The sequence below is a fragment of the Emydura macquarii genome, unplaced genomic scaffold (genome assembly GCF_026122565.2).
Source record: "Emydura macquarii macquarii isolate MOO-44397 ecotype Brisbane River unplaced genomic scaffold, CSIRO-AGI_Emac_v2 contig_2422, whole genome shotgun sequence".
Classification (NCBI taxonomy): domain Eukaryota; kingdom Metazoa; phylum Chordata; order Testudines; family Chelidae; genus Emydura; species Emydura macquarii.
In genome coordinates this window covers 37,318,253-37,345,997 of record NW_027132559.1, presented here as the reverse complement: position 1 = coordinate 37,345,997, position 27,745 = coordinate 37,318,253, and the positions used below count along the sequence as shown (strand labels likewise).

The 27,745-nt window shown below is 41.6% G+C and overlaps 1 protein-coding gene across 4 annotated transcripts in view; it reads left to right on the top strand.

Annotated features, from left to right (window-relative positions):
* CUBN (cubilin) overlaps nt 1-27,745 on the top strand; it is a 196,380-nt gene that overhangs the window by 57,633 nt on the left and 111,002 nt on the right. For 3 of the 4 annotated variants that reach the window (XM_067562300.1, XM_067562299.1, XM_067562303.1), the window contains 5 exons: nt 43-203; nt 1,206-1,387; nt 1,772-1,928; nt 4,671-4,858; nt 17,232-17,391. In XM_067562300.1, the coding sequence (XP_067418401.1) occupies nt 43-203; nt 1,206-1,387; nt 1,772-1,928; nt 4,671-4,858; nt 17,232-17,391 (848 nt within the window). The remainder of the gene's footprint in view (nt 1-42; nt 204-1,205; nt 1,388-1,771; nt 1,929-4,670; nt 4,859-17,231; nt 17,392-27,745) is intronic. The other variant, XM_067562301.1, reaches the window with a different exon arrangement.

The following is a 27,745-nucleotide window of genomic DNA, read 5'->3' as shown; positions in this document are numbered from 1 at the left end:
TCTCTACCTGTTTGGCCCAAACTTTTTTTTGTTTCATTTTAGAGATGGAGGCTATGAGACATCACCAATCCTTGGAAAGTACTGTGGTTCCACTCTGCCTCCTGTAATCATCTCCCATAGTAACAAGCTCTGGATAAAATTTGTAAGTGATATATATGGCACAAGAACTGGATTTTCAGCTTACTGGGATGGTACCACAACAGGTAAAATGAGAAAGCCAAGTATGGAACTATTTGACCAATCTCCTTGTTTTTCTCTGTGCTTTATTCCATCTCCCCTGCACCTAACTGGCACCCTGCATCCCCTTTAAATGTGTTTTCCCAAAATTAACCGATTAGTGGCAACAGAAGTTCAATCACTTTAGAACAGGGATCTAGATTTCCTGTTCTTGGGTTAATAAGGGTTTTTTTCCAAGTGATTTAAGCTAGCACCATATTCTAGGTTACATTTTAACTTTCACTCTGTCCTTTGTTTCTGTGCTTGTTAGGCAACTAATAGGAGTTAGGCTAAGAGCTACAACATGGGAGGGGAGTGGAGCAGGATTTAGTATTAGAACAGAAGAATAGGGGATAGAGCTCCTGGGTTCTCTACTTGTCTCTGGCCCTAACTTACTCTGAGACATTTGGTCAGTCATTTATCCTCTCATTTCTTCATGTTATTATTTGTATAACGAGTACAGTAATAGCTATCTCAAAGACAAGCTGTGTGGATTAATTAATTAATATTAATAAAATGCTTTAAGATCCCAGGTGACAGGTGCTATAGAAGTGCAGTTATTATTGTATATTCTTTGTGCTATTTTTCTGTCACATAATTATGGCAAGGAAGGTGGAAAAGTATGAGGATAAAGCTAAAGTCCCTTTAAAAAGAGCTATAAACTCATTGCCATGGCATCACTGGAAGAGAATCATGTTAATGGATGTAATACATGTATTAGCAGTTGATTTGTACTTAGCCTGAAGTGTAATTCCAGCATGTCTCCGGCCAGAGGTTAGAGATTTTCCCAAGGGGCTCTAAAGTGTGTTTAATGTTGTGAGGTAGCCCCATGCTGTGAAGCATTTCATTGGGTAAAGCAGAGTTACAGTAGCAGAGTAAAGAACTAAGCATAAAATCTCTTTATGAGTGAAAGAGAGAGAGAGAAAGAGAGGGAGAGCATGACTGGTGAGGTTTAATGTGGTTAATTATAGTTTCTTTGTCCTTTTCAGGCTGTGGTGGGACCCTCACAACTTCATCTGGCATGTTCATGTCTCCCAACTACCCTATGCCTTATTACCACAGTTCAGAATGCTATTGGTTGTTGAAGTCAAGCCGAGGAAGCCTATTTGAAATCCAATTTAAACAGTTCCACTTGGAGTTTCATCCAAAATGCAGCTCTGATTACCTTGCTGTATGTACAGTATCCCTCTCTGCCTCAGATACTAAGGGAGGGAGCACAGTGCGAGTGCTCATGTACAGAAAGAGAGTCACACACACCAAGTGAACAGTTCTAATGTAGGGAAATTCCATCCTGAATGTCACCTTTAAAGATATGGAAAGAATTTATTTTGGGACAGAGGAAGGGTGTGTGTGCGTGCGTGCAATCAAATTGGAGGCTACTTCAGAAAGTTTGTCCCTTTCTATCATTTTTCCATATGTAGCTTTCCCCGTAAAATGTGATAGTTTCATCCTCCTTTCCTTTACATATGAGAGATCAGTTAAATCTGGTAGTAGTGAAAACTGTTAAACCATTATCATCATCCCCCAAGATTTTTATGTCTTTCTTTATTCAAAGGTATATGATGGCAACAGTAGCAGTGCTAAGATGCTGGGTAAATTTTGTGGGAATCAGCTACCAGCATCAATCCGCTCCACCAGAGATAGTTTATATGTGAAACTAAGAACAGATGGTCATTTCGAAAATAGAGGTTTCCTTGCTGAGTACAAGCAGAGTAAGTACAAACAAGAAGAATGAGAGGAGTAAGTTGTTAGAATTCCACTATTGGTTCTACAAACTTCTTATTGTATCCTCCGGTCATATTTGTGAGCAGAATTCTCTTCCAGGAAAGATCATGCATGTATTGTATTATTTGGCTAGATTCTCTGGTCTGCTAAGGCCACAGCACATAGTGCACTTAAAATGGACAGAGAGAGCTAGTTGCAAATTCCAACGTAAGAAACGTCTCCTGGTGGAAAGTTGGTGGAGGTGGCTCTGCTGTCACCTTCTACTGTTTCATTAAGGACTTAACATATGTAAGGTATATGTCAGGGCCATTTCAGGGCTGATGTGTGGATCGGAGGGGGCACAGTGGAGCAGTGCATAGCTACTCCTGTTCTTCCATTGGTGTAAGGTTTGGACTTTTTGCCACTGATGGAAGATAAATTAGGCCCTTTGCTGCTCTAATTTCTGCTGGGGTTAGGTGTCAGAAGATCAAGAAGCCACAACCATGTACAGCAATGCAATATTCCTGGGCATGAAACCTTCAGTGTTTAGGAAACTCCAGCTACTTAAGAATGCTGCAGCGCATCTCCTCAGGAACACAGGCTATGGGAATATATCAAACCTGTCCTCCACTCTCTACACGGGCTTCCCACAGAATTCTGAATCAAGTTCTAGGTCTCACTCCTTATCTCCAAAGTGCTTCATGGCCTGGACCAAGGATATCTACAAAATTATCTCAAGTTCCAGGACAAAGATGGTGGTTGACAGCTACGCTTCTCTGGCACAATGGAACTCTCAACAATCAGAGTAAAAGCTTAGCTGTGCAGGAGAGAGAATTTTCCCCTGGGGGCAGTCTGAGACTGTGGAATGAACTCCTCCAGGCATTAAGGACTGTCACAAATCTCACCACTTTCTGCTCCAAGTGCTAGGCACGTTTCTGTGACCTGGCCGTGTCTCCCATCAACACATAGCAAGAGGTATATTTCTATTAAAAAGCCCCACACATCCAACCGAACAAGACACCACACTACCCACACTTTCCCTCTGGAGAGAGGATGAGAGAACAAACTACAAGTGACAGTTGTGAAGTCATGTTCTTAATGCACTACTGGAAGGTGCTCAGATACTACCATGATGAACGCAGTATAAAAACCTCTATAGAATAGAATTGCTTTGCTAACTTGTTCTTCAAACTCTCTGTATATTTCCTGTTTGAAACAGAAGAGCTTCCTACTTTTCTGTTTCCCCCTGTAGCTGAGAGTGGTCCTCTCCTGCGTTCTTGCACCACAGAAACCTGCTCAGGTAGACTGCACTGGTTGGATATCCTCACCAGGCTGTTTATTTCAGATCTCTTTCTTTTACAGTTTTGCACGTCAATATTATGTACAATATCCTCAGCTGTTTTCCCAGGGCCAAAGAGGAGCAGAGGTCTCCTTGAACTGAGAGCTTATTGAGAGTGGACTCAGCCAGCCCTGTTCCCCTTCTTTGCACATCCTTCCTGTGGCTTTTTTATCAGTCCTCGGCTGACTGGTTAATTAATCCTTTAGCTCATCCAGTTCGCTATCCTGAGTAGCTAATTACATTTCATCCCCAGTCAGCCCTGTGGGGAGCTACTTAGTGGCAGAGTGATCAGAGCACAGACTCCCCTGTAAACTCCCTACTCTCTGTCACTCCCCCACCATCTTATTCTGCTCCCCTGTACACATTATATGAGGTAGCCGAATGCAGCATGTTCTGCAGTACAGCATTTACACATATTGGTAGTCTCTGACTCCAGTGAAAGCCAGATTCAGGAAAATGAGAATCAATGATCCAATGGCATGACTGTGTTTTATCCTTTTTCTAGTTTCTTTTCTCTTTCAACCCTTCCTTCATCAGTTCAAGCAAAACTCTCTTTTTCTAGTCAAAAACCTCTAAATCCTCTACTAGAGCCATGCTTGATGACTAACAAGGGAAGGTGTATGGTACCTTCATTAAGAGCATCATGCTGACATCCAGCATGTTAAACCAGTGCTTTAGAATGGCCAATGCAAGCTATCTATGTTTCATTCGACTTTTTAGCCATGTGTGATCTTTTTTTTTCTAGTTCACTGAAATGGTATGTGAGTTTGCAGTATTGTGTCTAAATATAGCTCCAGCCACTGTAAATTGGTTCAAAGTGACTTATTTAGCTAGATCAGTGGTTCTCAAACCATTTATCTTTGTGCGCTGCATGTACATTGCTCTGTGTGTTATGTGGGCCGCATCCACACAATATATATATATTAGCTGTATGGCCCTGAGGATGTCACATGAGCCGCAGCTAAGTGCTGATTGGGCCGCAAGCAGCCCATGAGCAGAACCACGGTGCTAGATATCACATTTTTATTATGAATTTTTAAAAATACTATAAATAGATGTTTTTAGAGAATAATTTTGCATTTGAAAAAAACAAAATAGGCAAAAAGAGTATGTAGGATACTGGGATATATCAGCTCATGATTATGGTATTACTTGGGGAGGAAGGTTATGCTTGTAATTAAAGACTTGGAGTTGGGAAATCTGGATTTTGTTCCTGGTGCCTGTATCCTTCGGAAAATCACTTACCTCTCTCTCTGCCTCAATTTTCTTCTCTGTAAAATAGGTATAATAATACTTACCTACCTTATAACAGTATTATTAGGCTTTATTCAGTAGTATTTGTAGATCATTTGAGATCTTGGCATGGAAAATAATATACAAAGTATAATTTATTACTGTATTTTTTTTCCAGTTTGCCAAGGAATAGTGATTGCCAACCGTAGCCATGGCATCTTGGAAAGTTTAAATTATCCCATCAGTTACCCTCTAAATGAACAATGCAGCTGGACCATCCAAACTACAACCGGCAATACACTTAACTACAGCTTTACATCCTTTGATGTAGAAGAAGGATCAAACTGCGAACTGGACTATTTGAAGGTATGAATCCAAATTCCAGACCCCATGTAAGTCAATTCCTTGCATGGAGGATAGATGCTGAAAATATTATGTGCCCTCATTTTTTTAAATTATAGATATCTTGTTAGAAGAGCAAGTAAAGAAACTTTAATTACATGTCTATCTTACATGTATGTCTATCTGTTTTACTCTGGGGAGCTGAACAATGAAGCTTCCTCAAGCCAGCTAGAGATTACCACCAAATGACATGGCTCTCTATTATTCTCTGACCATGATGAATTGTATGTAGTTCATCAGTACTTTGAACATTAGTGAACAGCCAAAATCAGAAAATGGAATCTGAATCTGGTGGTTCATCAGTTTCCAAAGGGAACATGTACTAATGGTAGTTGAATGCTATTGGAATGACATGACTTTTTTTTGCCTGGTAAAGATAATGTAGGAGCTAGAGAGATACTCCCTGCAAAGAATAGTTGTACATCTTAACATTATTTTACTGAGGGTAATATAACATATAGTACCAATTCAACAGAACACTTATGCATATGCTTGTGTATCCCTATTCAGCAAAGCCTGTAAGCACATGCTTAAGTAGCGTTGACTTGAAGTTAAACAGACACTAAAGTGTTTTGCTGAATAGGGGTAGTCTTAAACCCAAAATCAGCTTGTGCTTAAGGGTTTTTGCTGAATTAATTCAGCCTCTCTGAAAGTGAAATTCACCCCTGTAGGAGGGCCAACACAAAGCACTTATTCACCACTTAAGCTTTGCATAGGGAAAATTTTCTGCCTAAAGAACTATATCCCAAAGTTTTGAATAGTATTCTAGCTATTTGAAGCCAGGAATGGAGTGGTGGATATCTAAGAGTTCATAGTACTTTTGCGCATACCTAGTGATTTGGGGGCTGCTCTTGCTGAAAGTCAGGTGACAGCTTTGCTAGGCCTTTTGGTCCATTCTGTCTTAATATCTTACATCCTTGTCCATTTGGGGTGCCAGTTTTCACTGTTGAAAAATTGGTAATAAACTGGTGAAAACTGTGTTTCCAACATCCTCCTGCAGGAGACAGGAGTGGAGAGAAGGTAAGCAAAGAAGGGTTGCTGACCAGAGAAGATATTGAGAACTATCAGAACTGAAAAGTTTGTGGCCAAATCAAAAAGGAAACATCAGAGCCAAGCTGAGAAACCACACTGCCAAGTCCCAAGATGTCTACACCATTGATCAGTGAAGGGCAAGGGTCATAAGCAGAGTAGAAAGCCCTCAAGGAGAAAGGTGGTTGCTAGAAGACGGTATTCCAGGAGTCATGGTTGGACAGTGCCAGACTCAAGGGTTTGATGGGCATCCTAAGAAACAGAAATAGAATATGTTTGTGGGGTGTGCGGTATGGGCCTGGGGAACTGTCCTTTGTTTTAACACTGTCCAGTTTGTTTCTGATGAAGGAAAAAATGGAATGAATTTACTAAAAAAGGGTAAAATACAAGAGAAAATAGTCATAGAATGGTGTTAAAAAGTCTTTTAATTTACAAAAGAAATGGCCAAGTTGAAGAGGCAAAAACCAGAAACATAAAAATTCAGAGTTCAGTTAGACATTTAGAGGAAATGATCATGTTGAGAGAAATCAAAAGAATTGGGTTTTTTTGGTCATAATACAAATATGTCTGTCTTTAAATGTCATTTAAAATTACAGTTCCCTGATATGGAAAAGAAGCCAAACTCGAACAGTTTAATGGAATTAAATCGGGGGGTTGGATAATGTCCATTCAAGAATATTAAAGGAACTAGCACATGAAATTGCAAGCCAATTAGCAAGGATTTTTAATAAATCTGTAAACTCAGGGGTTGTACCGTATGATTGGAGAATTGCTAACATAGTTCCTATTTTTAAGAAAGGGAAAAAAGGTGATCCGGGTAACTACAGGCCTGTTAGTTTGACCTCAGTAGTATGCAAGGTCTTGGAAAAAATTTTGAGAGAGAAAGTATTTAAGGACATCAAGGTTAATGGTAATTGGGATAAAATACAACATGGCTTTACAAAAGGTAGATCATGCCAGACCAACCTGATCTCCTTTTTTGAGAAGATAAGATTTTTTAGACAAAGGGAATGCAGTGGATCTAATTTATCTAGATTTCAGTAAGGCTTTTGATACGGTTCCACATGGGGAATTGTTAGTTAAAATGGAAAAGATGGGGATTAATATGAAAATTGAAAGTTGGATAAGGAACTGGTTAAAGAGGAGACTACAACAGGTCATACTGAATGGTGAACTGTCAGGCTGGAGGGAGGTTACTAGTGGAGTTCCTCAGGGATCTGTCTTAGGACCGATCTTATTTACACTTTTTATTACTAACTTTTGCATAAAAAGTGGGAATGTGCTAATAAAGTTTGTGGATGACAAAAAGTTGGGAGCTATTGCCAATACAGAGAAGGATCAGAATATCATACAGGAAGATCTGGATGACCTTGTAAACTGGAGTAATAGAAATAGGATAAAATTTAATAGTGGAAAATGCAAAGTCATGCATTTAGGAACTAATAACAAGAATTTTTGTTATAAGCTGGGGATGCATCAGTTGGTTGATCACAGGATGACTATGAGCCGCCAGTGTGATGTGGCCATGAAAAGAGCTGATATGGTGCTTGGATGCATCAGATGAGGTATTTCCAGTAGAAATAGGGAGGTAGTACCGTTATACAAGGCACTGGTGAGACTTCATCTGGAATACTGTGTGCGGTTCTGGTCCCCATGTTTAAAAAAGATGAATTCAAACTGGAACAGGTGCAGAGAAGGGCTACTAGGATGATCCGCGGAATCGAAAACCTGCCTTATGAGAGGAGAGTCAAAGAGGTTGGCTTGTTTAGCCCAACCAAAAGGAGGTTAAGGGGAGATATGATTGCTCTCTATAAATACATCAGAGGGATAAATACCCGGGAGGGAGAAGAATTATTTAAGTTCAGCGCCAATGTGGACACAAGAATGAATGGATATAAACTGGCCATTAGGAAGTTTAGACTTGAAATTAGATGCAGGTTTCTAACCATCAGAGGAGTGAAGTTCTGGAATAGCCTTCCAAGGGGAGCAGTGGAGGCAAAAAAACCTAGCTGGCTTCAAAACTGAACTTGATACATTTATGGAGGGGATGGTATGATGGGACAGCCTAGTTCGGTAATTGACTGATCTTTGACTACTGACTGATCTTTAACTACTGGTGGTAGATATGCCAATGGCCTGTGATGGGACATTTGATGGGGTGGGTTCTGAGTTATTACAGAGAATCCTTTCTTGCATGTCTGGCTGGTGAGTCTTGCCCACATGCTCAGGGTTTAACTGATCACCATATTTGGGGTCGGGAAGGAATTACCCTGCAGAGCAGATTGGCAAAGGCTCTGGGGTTTTTTCGCCTTCCTCTGTAGCATGGGGTATGGCTCACTTGCTGGTGGATTCTCTGTACCTTAAAGTCTTTAAACCATGATTTGAGAACTTTAATAACTCAGTCATAGGTTAGAGGTTTATTACAGGAGTGGGTGGGTGAGGTTCTGTGGCCTGCATTGTGCAGGAGGTCAGACTAGATGATCATATTGGTCCCGTCTGACCTTAAAGTCTACGAGTCTATAAGATGTCTTCATTCTGCTGCATGGTGTGCAAATATGTGCCAATATGTAAAAAGAGAACAAGAGTGAACGAGTTCGGAAATCAAGTAATGTTTGCATCACCCTGTGGGTTGTGAAAAGGAGAATATTTTTGGCATTGGTACAGACATCTATGAGATATAGGGGAAAGGGGGAATGTTTGGAATCAGTGTGTCACTGATTTTCTAAACAAACTGTACATATACGGTATTCCTGTGCTGAAACCCATGCTGAATCTGACTTCTGTTTGTCAGGGGGGAAAGGGTTAAATCAGAATAAAGCCCTATAATTCTTAGAGTGGGACAGATGCTGCAGTTTTGCAAAATGCTAATTTTATTATACATTATAGCAAAAAAGCCTCTAAAAAGGAAAGCTCCAGAGAGCTCAACCAGGAATAACATTGGAATAATAACTTTGAAAAAGTTGGTGTATAATTGAGCTGATTGAAGAAGCAGAGATATTTCATTATTATTATTATTATTATTATTTGAAATAGGCTATGTGTTAACATATATAGGTGTATTTGGGCCAAAACCTTACTTCAGCTATATAGAGAATGCACTCCAGAAACTATGTAACTGCAGAAGGAAATAAACAGCAGAGTTGCTTTAGAGTCAGTGTGAGGAAAGAGTGACTTACAATATATATTTTAGATACAATTAGGAATGTATTCCTAATATTTATAAATGGGCCAAAAGCACACCTTTGAATTTGAAACCCTTTAGAATTCTGGGGAGGAAGAGCATTTGTGTGAGGGGGTGTGCGAGGTGGTGGGGAGGCGGGGGATGGGTACTGATACACTCTCTGGATCTGACCCCAGCTCTGTGCTTTTGGTCTCAGGTCAGATCCCAACTTTAAAAGGCTCTATCTTTTCAATTCCAAGTTCGAATGTGGCTAAAATATCTGACTCATGTTCTGATTCAGAGTGCTGGGGTGGGAATGATATTTTGTCTGTATTTTGATATAATAAGGACTCTCAGCTTCTCTGGTTGCTCTTTGGCCTGCTCCATCAGACAGACAGAAAGAAAGAAAAGAGTCTTGTGCTTGCTTTCTAGTGGCTGTAGGTTCCCTAGATTACTGTCATCAGCTAGATCAAAAGAACAGGACTCTAAGTGTATAGATGAGAATGCGCTAACACAGTGCCCAGGTGATCAGGGATCAACCAGTGCAAATAAAATGCATGACTGAGCTAAACTGAAATGAAATCACGTGGAGATAATGAGAAATCATTAGTGCACTGCTTTTCCCTTTTCTTTCTCTCCTTTCATTTCTGGATGCTAATGTGTTTTGAGTCAGATTGTGCCTTGCAGGCACTGTCCAGTGTTGGGGTCAAGCAGACCACCTCACCCCCAAGGGAGCTCTGTGGGGGAGTACGACTCAGAGTTTGGACTGTGTGGGGTCTTATTCTCCATGGCTTTGCACCTTGCATAGGCATTCACCTCTGTACCAAGTGGGGGTAAAATGCCACCCTTCTGATTAGGTGACATTTTAGACCTACTCCGCACAGGTCTAAATGCACACACCCAGCCAAAGAAGGAGAGAATCAGACCAATGGACTTGATCCAGGCATTTTCTAATATTAATGTAGTGTGAGCACTTCCTGAACACATGAGCTGCACGTTGTGTTTCATGGTCTGGCAGTAGAAGTTGGCTCTCTCCTAGTAACACTCAGAGGTTGCCTGAGATTTTGGAGAGGTTTTACAGCTTATTTGTTGAGAACATCAGAGCAGCTAGCTATCATATTAATATGTACCAAAGTGGTGACTATACGGATACCGCACAAACCTTATAGCAGAGCTGCTTTTTTTTTTTTCTGATATGCCACTAACTGTAGTTCAACTGGATTGTAATTAAATTATATTGCCTGCGGAGACTTGGATTTCAAATCTAGCATTAAAGTTTTCAGGGGGGAAAATAGCCAGAAGGCTATACCAGTGAAGTTAGGGATATTAACCTAGGAAAGAAATGCTGCATTTTCCTCTACTGTCATGATGCTGTTAGCTGAATAAGCATATTTTTATTCTCCTATTTGTACTTATCGATTGACATTTTTAGTGTGAAAGATCATAGCCTCAAAAGTGGCAAAGCTCTTTTAGAAATAAAGAGAATTTAATGTTACTGCATTTGAGATTAGAGTTTACCAGTAGAAATGAAACTCACTTCCTTCTTATCCAAGAAAAATCTGATTGAAAACTCTAATCTTCCTGTCCTTCAGTGGCAAACTCCTTCTATTTTCTTGTACTCATAGCGCTTACCCCTCACTTTAAAATCCAACAAGTTTAGTGTATACTTTTAATGATCCATGGGAAAATCCTGCCCATCCCTTTCCAAAGGCATGAAAATGCTTGATGAGCCCCAAAACCGGTGCAGTTTTGCTGTGCAAGGGACAGGATGCCGGCCATCCACACATGAGGGCAAGTCTCTCTGTGCACTGTAGAGCACTGGTTGGTATCCACAATAGCGTGGTGGGACAGGATTGTAGATCTACAATTGTGCATCTCCATTGGCTAACTTGCATGTGTAGTGTATATGTTCCGTGGAGGCTACTGAAGACATGAGTCTGCAGGAGCAAGCACCGAGTGGCTCTCCCACTGCTCCAGAACCAGGGGGAGAATTCCTCCCCACGTCACCAAGCCCTGTAGAGCTATCTTGCTCGCAACCAATTAACTGTATGATCTGTACATGGGTTTCAGGATTTAGGCCTGTGGTGATTAAAATATTCTTGCACCTGAATATGTAGGCTTCAGCAACTGAGTGCATTAATTCATAGGACAGCTGCTCCTGAGTACTCTTTCATTTCCTTTTGTGGTAACAGGATATGTTTTTACCACAGAAACGTTCCCAGAATGCACCATAATATCTTCTCTCCCCATATGGGAATAATGCATTAGATAATGGTTGCCTGAACTAAACTGGCAATGCTCTCTTTCTAATGAAGTTACACACAGAAGAAAAGAGGTGACACTTATTTTTCATGGCCCTAGTTTTATTTGCTTCCCTATTTCGAACCAGAAATAAGCTAACACCATATTGGGGGGAGGGAGGGAAGGCATTGCCCAAGATATCTGAGTTATCATGTGATATAAGTGTCTTTTTAAAAGTGCAGCAGGAATTCTCCAAACCCAGAGGGTTGCTCAATTTATAATCACACATCGATTGCAAAAGTATCACCAGCAGCACATCACCCGGGGGAAGCAGATGATAGATGGAATATATTCATTCAGGTTCTTTACTCAGACATCAAATTACAGCTTTCTGGCTGGACTGCAGCAGCATCTGTAAACCCATTAGCATACAAGCTGGCAATAATCAAATTAGTCTACAGATATAAAATACTTACAGGGATTTGCAATTCACCAGTAGAAGTTCCTCAGTATGGAACTCTAAGGATAAGGGCAAAATTCTCCTCTCAGGTCTCCATGGAATATCTTTCCAGTGGTATCCTGCTTGAACTGCATGAACAGGTTTTCAGTGAGAGAGCTGAACAATTAGGCAGAGCAGAATATCAGTTAAGATCTGCTTTGACGATCCTAGAGATTTGTGCTCAAAACATTTTTCGAAACAGCCTTAATCTTCAGCTCCTCAGATGGGTGGGTATATTTAGAACTGCTGTCTGAAAGCAGAACTGAAACCACACTAGTGAAAAGAAAATTTGGTAACGTGGTAAATTTGTTAATGGTTAAGGGGATATGTGATCTCTAATTGAAATAAACCTCAGATGCTGAGTGACACAGAGTGATTCAGAATGTGACCAACTGACAGTTTACTTGAAGACATGCAAAACCCAGCATGAATGAGTAATACTTTATTTTTAGTTGCATATTGTCTTCAGCTGGCGCACCCTGCCAGCTCAGAGTAATGTGACTTTTCCTCTGCCTTTCAGGATAGCAACTAAATACAATGGGGCAACTGTGGAGTGTCAGCATGTCTAATGCATGGTAATGTGTAAGACCCATGGCAGTGAAAGGAAATTCAGGACCCATCCATCTTTGCTTGTAATTCTTCTCTCCTCTAATGTCCGTCCATCTTCCAGAAATCACTTGGGAAATTACACTGTGAAGGCTGGCCTGCTTTGATACACAAGTGAGACCTTCCAAATGATGATGGAGCTTGTCTCATTCACTTTATGGTTTTACCACCATTGAATGGAGTGACTCAGTGGCATTAGAAAACCCAGATGATGCTTTTAAAGCTTCAAATGGGTCCATTAGGATATTGTAGGAGGGAATCCAAAGTGGCAAAATCCCTCCATACAGGACTCTTAAGTAAGTTCTATCATTGCTTTGGGTAGGGTCAGTGGTGTGACCTCCCCCTCAGATGGCTTTAGGATTCTGTTTCCATTGCTGGAGGATTTTGTCTTACTGTAGACCTCAGTGAATTAACTTGTTCCTGAGGCAAAATTACATCTTCCTTCATCAAGACTGATTTTGCACTCACTCCCTCTTTAAGGATATCTACAGTGATCCATCCTGCCAGGAATATTTTGATACCAAAGGGTTCTTTTCAGTTCAGAGTCCAACATCATTCTGAGAGTATTAGCCAGGTATTAACTCAATTTGTAGTCAAGTTAATCTGTGGTTGTCTGTACTAAGACAACCGGCTCCAAACTCTGCACAGTTAATTTGGGCTTTTTCCAGTCTTTACCTCCTCCTTTCATTCATTTGGTTGCATCATCCACAAGAGGATTCCCACCTCTTCATAATGGATTTCATAGTGTCAGCCCTGGATTCTTCCAGAGTGTGATTTCCTGCCAGAGGATAATTTCAGGGATGTAATTCTCACAGGTCCAGAAGAGATCCTGTTTCCTTGTCCCTCAATGCCTTACTGCTTCAAAGTGAGATAGAACTCCTTTGTCTTTCTGATTCCCAAGGAACTGCAAAAGGCAAGAAGTTCCACTTCTAGTAGCCCCAGCTTTGGGTTCATAAATTTTGTTCTCTTCACAAGAGCACTGTAACAGGGGGCTTGGAGAGCTGGGCGGCCTAGTGGTTGGAGTGCTTGATTTCCACCCTCCCTTGCTTGGTCAAGATGCCTCAGTCTTTAAGGCTGGGGCAGGGGAGATAGATGGACCTGGGCTCTCCCACTGCACCAGGTCCCAGCCCAGGGCCCTTTCTAAGTCCATCCCTGAGTAGGGGAGCCCCCAGCGGGGAGTCTGTCTTCTGCCCTGGGCTACTTCCTACTGCTTTCCCTTCAGTTGGGGCATGGCTCCTATAGTCCAAGTTGTATTGGTGGTTTATCTCTAGCAGTGCCCCCTCATGGATCCTGGGTAGCATCCTGTTGCAGGCTCAGGTTCCTCTGGGCAGGGCAGCCTTAAGTTGGTGGGGTCAGAACCCTCAAGATCTCTGTGCTTTGGTCACCCAGTTCTGTCTTAGGCCGGGTGCTCCTAGGCCTCATTCTCAATCTCCTCTGGCCAAGGGAAGAGTGCTTGTTCCTTGTTCTATGAGGGGTCCTTGGTTTTGGAACTCATTCCCTGGTCGATTCTCTAGAGCCTAGATCTGTTAACCTTCTGGGCACTCTGGATCTGGGAACCTCAGCATCTTTTTCCCTGGGGCACTAGGGTGGGAGGCAAGGTGCTAAGTTGGAACATGGTGGATCTTTTAGGAATTTATTGTTATTAGAGGACAGACTTTTTGGTTATTAGAACTGAGCGTCTTTAGGTGGTTCCATTTTTTGCATTTTGTATTATCTGCCTTAATTGTTATGAAACAGCCAGAACTTGGGATGGGCACAAAAATATTCTGAACAAATAAAATAGAAAACAAATATCTTCTGAGAAAATGAATGTTCTTATATGAATACTTGGGAAGGAGTCCAGTCCTCACTTCCTAGTGCCATTACAGTGGCGGAGTCGCTAATAAGTTACCCCAAACTTCAGTGGTCCTGTCCAGACAATGGGAATACTCTGCCTGATATAGAATCATAGAGTTGGAAGGGACCTCAGGAGGTCATCTAGTCCAACCCCCTGCTCAGAGCAGGACTAACCTCAGCTAAATAATCCCAGCGAGGGTTTTGTCAAGCCGCAGCTTAAAAACCTCTAAAGATGGTTTAAGCAAGAATTTTCTCTCCTCTTTCAACAATTCATAGAGTAGTTCAGATGATAAAACAGGATCCGTAAATGAAAAGCATAGCTAAGACACAAAGACAAATTGTGGCCCAGGATATTTGCACTTAACTTTAGCTGAAATTGCTTGTGTATATCCAAGGGCAAAATTTAGTCTTAGATGTCCAAAATACTTCTTGAAAATTACACAGCTGTTCCCTTCATTATAAGGGTAAGACAGCCTGAAAAAAAAAAAAAAGTCTGTAATTCTAGCTGTAGTAGGGCTGCCTCACTCTCAATGAGTTACAGCTGGCTGGTCATCTGAATTTCCTGTGAATAATATTCTGCTCTGAAAACAGAATCAAGGGCTGCACTGTTTTCATAGTAACCATGATTTGTGTACCGAAAAACTGACTGTTTGTTTTCAGGGGAATTACATAGGTATGTTATGTTAGCTGTCTAAAAATAACACCCACTTGATGAAATCAAACTTAGAAAAGATCCATGAGGCTTGTTTTTCATTTCAATTTGAGTATTGCTACCAAATGATTCAATCAGTAACTTTTATAGGCTTTTATTTTTAAATATTGTACCTACTGTTCAACGGTTTAATATACAATTTAGTGCATTTTTGCTTTCCATTTACAGGCACAAAAAACTTTCTACACTGATCCAATTTCCCTATTCAGATTTTTCTGTTCAGAGTTTTCAGACTTCTGTACCCTGGAACCTGGGGATGGTGGGGAAGATGTTTACTTTAGGAGGTTATTCTAGGAAGTAATATTTTAAAAGAACCAACATTCTAATTGATATGGGAAATATAATTGGATATAACTTTATTTAACTGGGCTGACCTAGAGATAATGTCACAACTGTGATTTGGTGCACAGTGCAGCTCATCTTCATTTCATCTACCTGTATGTCTGTTGCACATTTGTTGCAGTTTGGAAAAAATATAGACAGATGTTGAATTTGTCCACATCTGAGGAGGATGACATTAACCGAACTTCTGTGCCCTGACACCAAACACAAATAAACAAAAGTCTTGGAAGAACTAGGAGAGGTTTTTGTATTTGGAAATAAGACGTTCTCAGGTGTGTCTGACCTCACCTTGAAAGTTTTGGACAAAAGGATAATCAGGACAATTGGGCCTCCTGTTGTAATTCACTTCCAGTGTTTTGGGGATTCATAGGTTCACAGACTTTAAGGCTAGAAGTGATCACTGTGATCACGATGTCTTGCATAATACAAGCCATAGAATTACACCCAATAGTTCTTGCAACAGGCCCATAACTTCTGATTAAACCACAGCATATCTTTTAGAGGAGACATCTGCTCTTGATTCATCACTTAAGGGTTTGAGAATGTATCTGGGTGGACTTCTTGCCCCTCAAGCCCATAAATGTGTGTTAAATCAATACAGAGCTTTCTGAAAAGCCTATCTTTTGCACAGCATGAGCTGAGGACTTTATTCAGATATTGTATCATATGTGAATCTGCAATTAAATGTTTGCAAAAGCTGACAGCCAGCATGGTTTATCGGTGTCTTTCATTTTACCATGTGAGTGTACAATGGAGAATAGCTCCATCCAATGGACGTCAGGGTGTTCAGAGAAGAGTGTTTGAAATTAGAACAAAGATCAATTTTGGCTGGCTCCCGAGAGAACATCCATTTGGCTCTTTCAGCCTGCAGAGAGAGAATATTACAGTAGTCAGCTCAGAACAGAGAGAGGTTTCTGTTGAAATTCCAAAAAGGAACATGCCAGGGACTGAGTGCTGAGGATGGTTTCCAAACAAGGTTTCTGTGTTAACTATTTACTGGGACTGTTTTAAAAAGATGTGTCCTATGAGTCAGAAAATCAGATGAGTACTAAACCCGTACAAAGTGATCATGAAGTACAATGGGTATTGCTCCAAACTTTGAGAGCAGGTTTTTTCAGGCCTACAGTTGTTAACTATCAAACATAACATGACAATAATTGGCAACATATATCTGTTGTCACAGACTGAACAGAATTTGGCTAAGATGTAATGAACTGTCATCCTTTTTGATCAGATTTGCTACAGATGAGACCCCTTCACCCCAAATGAGCAGTATCAGCATTTGGACATTTGACAAAGAATGACAGTGTGTATTCAGAACATCTTTAGGCAAACATTTTCAAAACTAGGTGCCTAAAGTCAGGCTTCTAAATCCATACTGAGGGATCTAAATAAATGGCTGAGTTCTCAAAAGGGCTGAGCACCCAACAGGCTTTCAATAAAGTCACTTATTTAGGTGCTTGCTTACATATGGACTCAGGGCCCTCACGTTAGGCTCCTGATTTTAAAAATCTCATTCTAGGATTATTTCTTTTGGGAGGGGGGGAGGAGATTAATTTTTTTGGAGTGGGAATGGTTTAAAAATATGTGTTGATGCGTTTCTTCTTTGTGTGTGTGTGTGTGATCGTTGGAGGTGAATAATATAAAGAGTCATTCCCCCAACACACATCAAAAAAGAAAAAGGGTAGCAATATTCCTCCAGTGCAAGAGAACTATCTGAGTTTAAGATGTATAGCAGAGCTAACTGTGAGTTAGCATGTCATCCGACTCTAGCTGTGCTCCTCATAGCATGTTTTGATATCTTAGAGCAGCATGTACACCGAGTCTCATTGTTCTTTCTTTAGAAGTCTATTATAATTCCTCAGAATCAGGAAGCTGCTTTTTCTATACTGGCATTCTTGTTTCCTTTCAGCTCTACGATGGACCGAATGCTCAATCCAACCTGATAAACACTTTCTGTGGAAATACTGTTCCTGTTGCAGGGAGTACCACAGGCACCAATCTTCATGTGGTGTTTTACTCTGATGGAATAGGCTCTAAACAGGGGTTCCAGATGCTGTGGCATGTAAATGGTAAGCTACCCAGAATTTCTCTGTCACTTTATTATGGATAATTCCTTCTTCTCTACAGTATAATATGCTCCAAGCTTACTTCAGGCAATTGCACACAGAGCCGTCCCTAGGGTAGGGCGGATCAGGGCGACCGCCCCGGCTCTGTGCTTCCAGACCAGGCGAGTGACAGCAGCCCTCCCAGCTGCGTGCCGGACCAGGTGGGAGGTGGGCAGTGGTGTACCAAGGGGGACAGGCCACCAGGTGCCGGCCTGCGGAGGGGCAGCCACCCCTCAGAGCCTCCTGCATCCCCACTGTGTATTGTGAAGGGCCGGCCTGGTGCCTCTCCCCAGGCTGGGAGGGTGAGGCCACCCTGTCCAAGCTGCCGCTGGGCTGCGGGGCTGGAGCAGGAGGCGCAGGTGCCTGGAGACGGGTAAGTGTGGGGGGGATGCTGCCCCATGCAGGATGACGTAAGCAGCATGTTCTCCCCATGTAGGCACAAACCCCCCCTCCCTGGGGCACCTGGGGGGCGGCGCTATCATGTGGCAGCCAGGGACCCCCTCCTGCCCTGTGCTGGGGGGAGGGAGGGAACTTGAGGCTGGTGGGGGGGCAAATGCAGGCTTGACCCCCGGGCCGGGGACCCAGGGTATGCCAGCGGAGCCGGACGGGCCCACACAGTGTGGTTTGCCCTGGGCCTCGCACCCCCTTAGGGATAGCCTTGATTGCATATTACTAGAAATAAACCAGCCATAAATATGAAAACATCGCTTTCCCCTCTAACTTTGTAATGGATTTAATACTTAACGTTTGCATGCACATGCACAAGCACACACATATGAAAGGATCTGCCTTACTGGCAGACTAATTAATTAGAGAGGCCAGGGACTGAGTGTACAGTCTGTAAATGAACTACCCTCTGTCTGCTAGAGGTAGTTCCTTTTGGGACAAAGGTGAGCTGCATTTGCAGGGAAGTGTGGGAAAGTGTGTGTGGCTTCCCCTATGCTGAAGATCTTCCGTGAAGAGAGGTTTTAATGTTTCATTAGAGATGAGCCCAACACTACAAATTTCAGACCTGGCTCTGACCCAGATTTCAAACCTACAAGTTCAGGGTGTCTGCACTAGGGAGTTCAGTTCCAGCAGCTCTCTAGTTTCCTTTGCTGATATTTAGTTCCTTTCATGAGTAGTAAATTTACTTCAGTCCCCCCCACCCTCCTTCTCTCTAGGAAGTGGAAGTGGCTGGGCTTTTTCCTGTACCCACATGTAGCAGAGGCTGTCACATCCTTCGTTAACTCACCAAGCATGCGTGCCAGTTAATAAACCAATCTGTTATTCTCTATGTTCACGCAAGCTGTGTTTGCATTTTCTTAGGAAGTGAGGCTACAAATGCAAGTTTATCGCTGTGCCCATTAAACAGCAATATTCACTATAACAGGATTGAATCTTATGCCATTGTACATCCCATCAAAGAGGATCCAACCTTGGAAATCATTAAATAGCCACAGTTGCTCTGTCCGCCTAATCAGTTCCCACTATTCAGCTTTGGCAGCACTGTAAAGCAGCTGAAATCTGCTGCGGAGGCCCCAGTGCCGCTCTAGACGGCTGTCATTTGTTGGCTCCCAGAAAGCCCTCTTTGACTAGACAGTTGAGTGTAGAATTCAAAGGAGGTCAAGGAGCGTTTTTGGGAAAGGAGTGACATCTGCAAAAGGAGTCAGACCTTCAGCTGGAGCCCAGCAGGGGAAGTGCTCCAGCACAACACTATGTTCATACGAGGGGGAGGTGATGTCATCCTGGAGCTACACAAAGGAAGACGAAGTGGAACCTTTTATGTTCCGGGAGAGATGACATCAGCCTCTATACAGTAGTCATGGCTTTTTGTCTAACTTTCTTTGCTAAAACTCTGAAAATCCTGCCTGGGGGATAAGGGCCTCCTTTCTCTCTCCCCCGACCCCTCCTGATTCAGAGCTCACTCTCTCCTGTCCCCCGCCCCCTCCACATTCCACCTCTATTGTACATTCACTTCCGCGTCAGCAAGCACCTCATTTTAACTCCTGTGCACCAGACCTGGGCCTGAAGCCCCACAAACTTTGGGGAGGTTTGGATCTGAACTTCCTACCCAGGGCACAACTCTGTAAGAGAGATCTGAGCCAGAACGCTGAATCTGAATATCCTCGAATCCTGGGGAATTTCACATCTGGATCTGAACTTCACAATGTGGAGTTCATGCTAACTTGCTGATGCTGGAGCAAATTCCTCTTGCACTGATCCCACTCCCTTTCTCCTGTCTTTTGTAGTCTCTTGCCCCCATTCTTGCTCACCCCAGTTATCATATACACACAATAAAGATTCCCCATTTAGCCATGGTTCCATCGTACATTGCAACATAAATGCATTAGCAGTGGTTAGTAATATGTGCATGTACCGCTGCCCTCTGCTGTATAGAATCAAACCTGCTCGAGTGTCTGAGATTATGGGCTAGATCTTCTCCCTGTTCCAGCCCCTTTCGGTGTGGCAAAGGGACCAGAATCTGGCCCTAGCTGAGAAATTCCCCAGTGGGGGAGCTCCCTGCCAGCCTGTAGGCAATAAAGAAGGCGCCTGTGTCAACTGCTTCCTTACCCTTCACCCCAGTTTAAAGGCTATTTCAGGGATGGGAGAGTGTATGCCCGAATCTATTCCAGCGCTGGGACTCCAGCAGATGTGGATTTTGAATCAGGTTATCAGTAACCTAAGCCTCCACTAAGCTGAGCAGGTCTCAGGCCGGGCCTCCACTACCACTTACTTTGGTATAACTTACATTGTGAATAAGCCAACCCTCTGAGCGACGTACACTGACCTACATGCTGGGTGTGGACAGCGCTATGTCAGGGGAGAGGTTCTCCCACTAACATAGCTACCACCTCTCACGGAGGTGGATTTATTGTGTTAACGAGAGAGCTCTCTCCCTTTGGCATAGAGCATCTTCACCAGACGAGCTACTGTGGCGCAGCTGCGTTAGTGCAGCTGTGCTGATGTAGTGCTTCGACTATAGATGAGCCTCAGTGTAGGAGAGAGACTGGACCTGTGTGTCTCTTTCTGTGGTAGATGCCAGTGCTTTGGAGTCAAAGTCCTGTGATCTCTTCCCCAGACATCTTCACTGGAGGCTATGGTGTGTGCATAGTATAGATCTCTGAGACTACGTCTTCACTGACAGCGGCAAATTGCCACCGTCAGATCGACTTCTCTGGATCGACTGAGCAGTCAGTGAAGACCCGCTCAGTCGATCCAGAAATTGATGTATTAAGATCACCTTCTCAAGTGGTGTAGCACTGCATTGACAGGAACGTGTTTCCCATCGGCGCAGTGCAGTGAAGATGGCACACAGAATAGAAGCATAGAAGTTGATGGGAGTTATGCAAGTTTTTGCGTAGCTTGCGTAACTCCGGTCGACTGCTGCCGAATCTCAGAGGTAAGTGATGACAAGCCCTGGGACTCGTATACCATGTTGATAAGAGGGATGTACTTAGATTTGCAGCCATGTGCTTGTACAACTTCATACCAACACTCCTGTCAACCTTCCCTCCCCAGCATCTTTGTTCGAAGCTGTACAATGACCGCAAATAGCCAGATGCTTTGCCTGTTGCTGACTGACTCAATGAGCCCACTTCTGCCACAGAGAGGCGCACAAATGTTAAAGTAATCTTTTGTGTCTGTGTCTGGTCTTCCCCCTCTTCAGAGCAGAATACAAATTGCCAAATGGAAACCGAGCAGTCTTAATACCGCCTCAATACCAGAAATTTGTACCGATTTAACTAAATCTACTTAGAAACTGATTTAGTTAAATCAGTGCAGCTCCCTTGTGTGGGGATTATTATTTCATCTTAAAAGTGCCTTATAACGAGGGCCCTACCAATTTTATGGTCATGAAAAACGTGTTACGGACCATGAAATAAGCCCTTCCCCATGAAATCTGATCTTCCCCGTGCTGCTGGGAGTGCCTCAGTTAGGGGCTCCTAGCTTCTAGTCTGGGCCAGGCTGGGGAGGGACAGGACTTGTCCTTCCTCTGCACAGCCACTCTCTGCGGGGAGATCAGACCCACCTCCAGAGGCAGCGCAGAAGTGAGGGTGATCCCCTGTGGCTCCTGCCAGGGCTTGGGGCACCTGGGCTTGGGGCTTCTGCCTCCCGTGACTAGCCAGGGCATGGGCCACCCATTTTTCCAGGGGTCCCCAAATTGGCCAGGGCCCCAACTGGGGCACTCCCAGCAGCATGGGGAGATCAGATTCACCTCCACGTCCAGGAGCCTCCTCCAGTTTCAGGAAGCTCTGTGAGCTCTGAAGGCAGCGCAGAAGTGAGGTTGGCAATCCCTCAACCCCCCTTCCAACAACTTTGTGACATGCCCCCCCTCCCATGATCCCCTTTTGGGTCAGGACCCCCATGGTTACAACACCATGAAATCGTGGGAAATGACCAACTTTAAAACCTGTAAAATAGACCAAAATGGACCGTGAATTTTGTAGGGTCCTACTTTTAACAATTTAGCTTAAGCAGTAAGCTTTAGTACAAAGGATTCAACTGAAGCTGAATTGATAAATCATTCTTAAACTGAAATAAGTGTCCACACAAAGGATTTAATTGATGTAATAGTAAATTTAGTTACATTGGTACAGTTTACTCCTGTAACCAAGGACTTAGAATCTTAGAGGGGCTTATTCGCAACAAGAAAGCTTGACTCTGCAAACTGTTCACTCCAAATCTTCTGTTTCCTAGGAAACTTGACACTTGCAAAGTTAATTTTTGCCCTTACAATGTGTTCTTGAAGAAAGAGGCAACCTTCAGTAACACGGAGTGTTGTGGGGATGGTGCGCTGATTGAATTACTTCTCTAAAACGGAAAAAGAGTTGGGAGGCCAAAGGGCTTTCAGTGCTAAATTACATCAAGGGCAACTGTCTCTGTAAGATGACACATCCCCTATGCACTCCAGCTACTTTATTAAGCAACATTGATAAGACAGTCTGTGGCTTTCCAATGTACATTACTGCATTTCCTTAAGTGAATTAATAACTGGACTGCAGGGTTTTGAATGATGGCTCGCTGGGGTGGATAGAGGCATATTTGGTTCATGGCTCTTAATTAAAGAAAATGACATTATTTTGTTTCTATATTTTTACCCAGCAGAAGAAAAATGTTAAAAAACCAAGTAATTGCTGCATACTGGACTTTTAAGTGTTTGTTAAAAGAAAGTGAAAAGACGCTTAGCCTTGCAGTGAAGCATAACAGATACAGGCACTGTACCAGGTTGCAGTAACTGGTCCCTGTAACCGCTTTTCAGACTGACAGTGCTTGAGCAAGTGCTGCCTAGTTAGTAGCTCAAGCATGGTGCTGAGAACCAGGAATTTCTGAGTTCTAGTCCTGACACTGATTTGCTTTGCAGCAGACTAGTCATTGAGCTGAATTTTTAAAGGTGCCCATTGATTTTTGGTGCTGCCTTTTTGTAAGGCCAAACTTGAGACATCTTGGACCAGATTTTCAGAGGTGCTGCATGGTCAGTTGGATCTGTAGGTGCTGCTCAGCAATTCCTAAAATCAGGCCCTATGTGTCGTGATTTGGCCCCAAAAAGGGGTCCCCCAAAATTAGAGGCCACTTTTTAAAAAGTAGGCTTGCTGCTTTTTTAAAGGACATATTAGTACATACTTACCCCATGTGTTCAGTGACGATCAGTGAATTAATGTTTGTACAGCACTTTGAAAATATAGCATAAAGTGATATATACACGCAAAGGCCAACATTTTCTACCATAAGCACTTCACATTAGATAGCTGAATTTTCATTTGGTACCTATATAAAAGTGGCCTGATTTTTTGAAGTGCTAAAAACTTGCAGCTCCCAGTGGGAATAGTGGATGGTTAATATCCCTGAAAATCCGGCCTTTATTTAGATGCCTAAACATTGGTTGAATTATGAAAATCTTGGTCTCGCTAGTCTTTTAGTCACTCAGTAGCTAGCCTGAAGCATATGAAGGGAAACAATCAGAACTGAGGAGATCAGTCAAATAATAATGTTTTAAAGATGTGACAGTGAGTAGAATATCAGAAATGGAAAGAAATGGCTTGTTCTTTAAACCTTTTCTCTCATGAGTAACCCCTAGCCACAAGTTGTTCAATTTTCTTCAGTGGAACTTCTGTGATTAAAATATGCTTGCGTGAGTAAAGTTTTCAGGATCAAATCCAAATTATCTTTAGTTTAATAGTGTGTTTGGATCTGTATCTCACAGGCAAATTTCATGTAGAATGTTCCTTTTATAATTAGAATCAATTGAAGCTAACTGAAATATTTCAGTATGATTGAATACAACAAACGAACTCTGATCCCATTCATTTCCTTAACTCAGATTTGACATGCGCACTGCTAATTCACTTTAAGTGTGGCGGGGGAAGTATTTTAGTGTGTGTCTAAAATTTACCAATGAGTAAATCTGAAAAATCTCACAAAAAGATTTTTGTAGATCACTACTTCCAAGTTCGTGTGATTATGAAAGTACAGATTTTTTTTCTGTTAATGAATACCATCTGCTAACCAGCTATATGCAGAATTATGCAAAGACCTTTATAAATCATCACTTGCACAATCTTCAATGATTACTAAGATTTCAGCCAGAAGAAAGAAAGGCTACCAGATATGTTTCCTGAACTTTCTATTTGTTGTCTGGTTTCCTAGCAACTAAATCCAGGGTGGGTAGCCGCTGTATGTATTTTCCAAGGGAACCCCAAGACCTTTATGCTACTAAAAGAAAACCCACTTTTTTTCCATGGTTTTAAAGTATAGAGCAGAAGTTTCCAAAAATGACTCTGAGATGCTGTGACTAATATGAGTACATACTGTACGCAGTTCAGCCTTTGGAAACTTTTCCATTGTGCAGCTGCCTGTTTGTGCAGCCACCCAAATACTGCATGCCCAAATAGTACTGTGCTGGAGAAAAAGTTTTAAGCATTTTTTTTAGGTACTAAATCCTCCTCTCAAAGTCACTTCAACTTCAGGAGGCATTCAAGGTGCTCCAGTGGTTAATTTGTAATGAAAGAGGTGCCAGGGCGTAAGCAATTTTTTAACTTTCAGAACTGAAGCAGCAAGCCCAGTGACACAAATTAAGTACTGGGGTGCTCAGCAAATTATGGAGTCTATCCCTTAATTTTTGCTTGCCCCTCTAAAAACTGTATCCTTCTTCCGTTGCAGTAAATGGAAAAATTCTCATTTAGGTCAATGAAAGCAGAATCGACCTTATGTTTATAGACAGATGAAAGCACTATAGAATGTTTTGAGCTGATTTAATAGGAAAGTTTGGTGCCAGCCAGAGACTGGAAAATATTTGATTAGCAGAGATAGATGCAGCATCACTTAAACATGATTCTCGTTCATTGTCTCAGTGAAGCAGGCAATAAGTCTGGAGAGACTTAGGAAAGAAATTACATTCTGGGTTAAATAAAAATAAGTTTCTAATTCTGCATGGAGGAAGGGAGAAGAGGCTGGGATATTCTGTTACCTGTAGCCAGCTTTCTTCATTTCTGATTGAAGTTATAACTAGTGGCCAAAAAATGGGTCACAGAATTCTTCCAAAATTATTAATTATTTCAGTTAATTCCAGTTTTCCAATATTTTTTGGTCTGTAGATCATTTACAATCCAAATGTAATACATGTAATATCTCCTGTAACAAGACTAATTAGCCGAGACTGCATGAATTTCAAATTCTGTATTTGATTGAAGGCTTCTTGGGACAGGGATTCTGTCTTCATATGTATTATTACATCACCTAGCACATTAGAATTTACAATACAAAAAAATAAAAATAATATTTGTCGTTTACAATCCAGGAACAGAACAATGCTATGTGAATTATATAGCTAATCAACACACTGTAAACTGTGAATCGATCAAACACAATTCAAAATTTTTTTTCAGTAAATAGTCAAGATAAAATTTACTTTAAAAGCTACCTTAAATAAATGCTCTAATGTTCCAGTAAGTGAAATATGAATATATTGCGAACATGGCTGAATCAAAATTTGCTTTTGAACTTGGTCAAATGTTCCTGTAATTTTTTTTCTCTTCTCAGCTGTAGAGCTTAGAGGTGGGCAGATGCTATAAATAAATGTTCACAAATCTGTATCCAAATTTTATTATGAATTTGCTACAACTATATTGAGCCCCTTTTGTGCTCACTTTCCACAAATATTATAGCAAATACATTTACTGGCAGGAATGTTTGCCAAAACAACTAGCTTTAAACAAAATACTTACAGGAAGGGAATTTGAAATATTTAATATCAATTATTCACCCCAGAAACTGTTTCTAAACTCCTCTATTTTGGGAATAGAAACATCTGTGGCCTTTGTGTCAGCTGCCCAGTCAAAACAGTTCAAATGTCACAGAGGAAATATTTGCAAACAGCTTCTTGTAAAAAAGCTACAGGCCAAGGGTTCAAATGTTATTTACCAAGATTATTCAGCAAATACCTTCAAAAAATAAAAAAAATCATAGTCTGTTTGCAGGCAACTAACAGAGTGGCAAAATCAAATGAATAAATTATGTATTACAAATTATTCAGCCAGGTCTGATATTGACCAGCTTTTTGCCATAGCATGTATAAAAAAATACATTCTTCAAATGCTGCTTCAGGAGCAATGTTCAATGGAAGAAAATGAATGGCATATAAGAGTTTGATGTTCATTGTGTGGTTTGGATAACTCATCCAAGGAATAGTGATTGAAGTCACAGAAAATATAATCCATTCTTGAAAGAATCTGAATGAGTAATCTGTATGTGAATCTGAATGTTAAATGTAGTAGTTGCCGAAAGGGAAAGGTCTAGAGCTCTGTGTAAGTTTTCCACTCGTCTGACTCATTTTGGGTTTAAATAAAAACATGTCTTTGTGACTATCAGGAAATTCTCAGTAGGAGAAGCTTAGTGCTAGTTGCCTGTTTAATTTGAAACATTCCCAGTTTCTCTAGACTCAGATAAGGAGCAAGTTGCATCTGTATTCGTGTTGCAGGGTCCCCTAGGAATCAGGCCATACAAGTTGGTTTGTTGAGAAATCTTCATCAGTTTCCAAAGTCAGTTCAATTAGTTTTTCCATAATAAATTTTTCTCCAAAGTGCCCATGTAATTTCTACACCAGAGCATTGCATAACAGAGAGAAAGAGAGCAACAGGCATGCATACACACACGAGTCATCTTTATGCTGAGTGATTTGACACTCTGTTTATTTTCTCCAAATGTCTAGTTTATTTTTTTAAGTAGCCTTGGCCCAATTGTGTCTTGCTTTTCCAGGGGTACAAAAGGGAAACGAGGAAAGGACACAAGGAGCCTTCCTCCCCTCTTATACCTCTAGTTAAAGGTTTTTAATTTCTGAACATTATTGTAAATTGGCAGGGATCCATTCCTGCTGTGGTAATGTGCAACATTCTTATACTTCATAACTCTTTCTAGAGCAATTGTTTCGACATGGGAGGGAGGAGAGGTTTCATAGACTTTTAAAGGTTGCTTTTAACATTAAATAGAGACATCTGTAAGCTAACGGAGTATCTTTGATGCATAGGTTCATATGATAGTAGCTGCCTGACTGGCTCACACAACCTACTACTACTACAGTATCCTTGACAGCATATACAGCAAAGTGTACTTAATCCCAAGGAAGACAGAGAACAGACTCAAAGCCAACATTAATGCACAGATCTCAGGTCTGGAAAGGCCTTCCGGGGTCATTTCCATCTTGTATTTCTCACCACCGTACAAGTGAAGGAATTCTTCTGCCTTGCTTATCAAATGCAGTTGTCTCTTAAATACATAGTGGTGGAACCTCAAAAACATCTTGCATAAATTATTACACCATGGTTTCATCAGATGGTCAGCAACTTCCCAATGCCTAGTTTCATTGTATTCTTTTCCCATTTAAAGCTGCTACTTCTTGTCTTGTTCCCTTTCAGAACTGCTGCTATTTCCTCAGATATAAATCATCAAATTGAGTTGACTGTGGAAGAATTGACCATATATTTTCATTTACAAGCTGCCTGCCTTCTATTAGCAAACATCCTTATTGGGTAGCGATATGTTTATTGTGTAGATTGCAGTAACACTCCCCTGGCTTAGTAGCTGCCTTCATTTAGTACCCAACCCTTTTTCAGGGAAGATGCTGGGGAAAGCAGTTGCATTTAATAAAAGTCTTCCTCAAATCATTTATTTAAAGACACATGAGGAAGGAATTACATTTAAAAGAAGGAATGGCATCTAGACAAAGATACAAGGTTCTGTGTATGTACTGTGCATAGCTTCAATATTTATTAGAATATCTAACTTTTCTATGGCAATTAAACAAGAGAGAATGGGATAGGGAATTTGTTATTATTTTACAAAG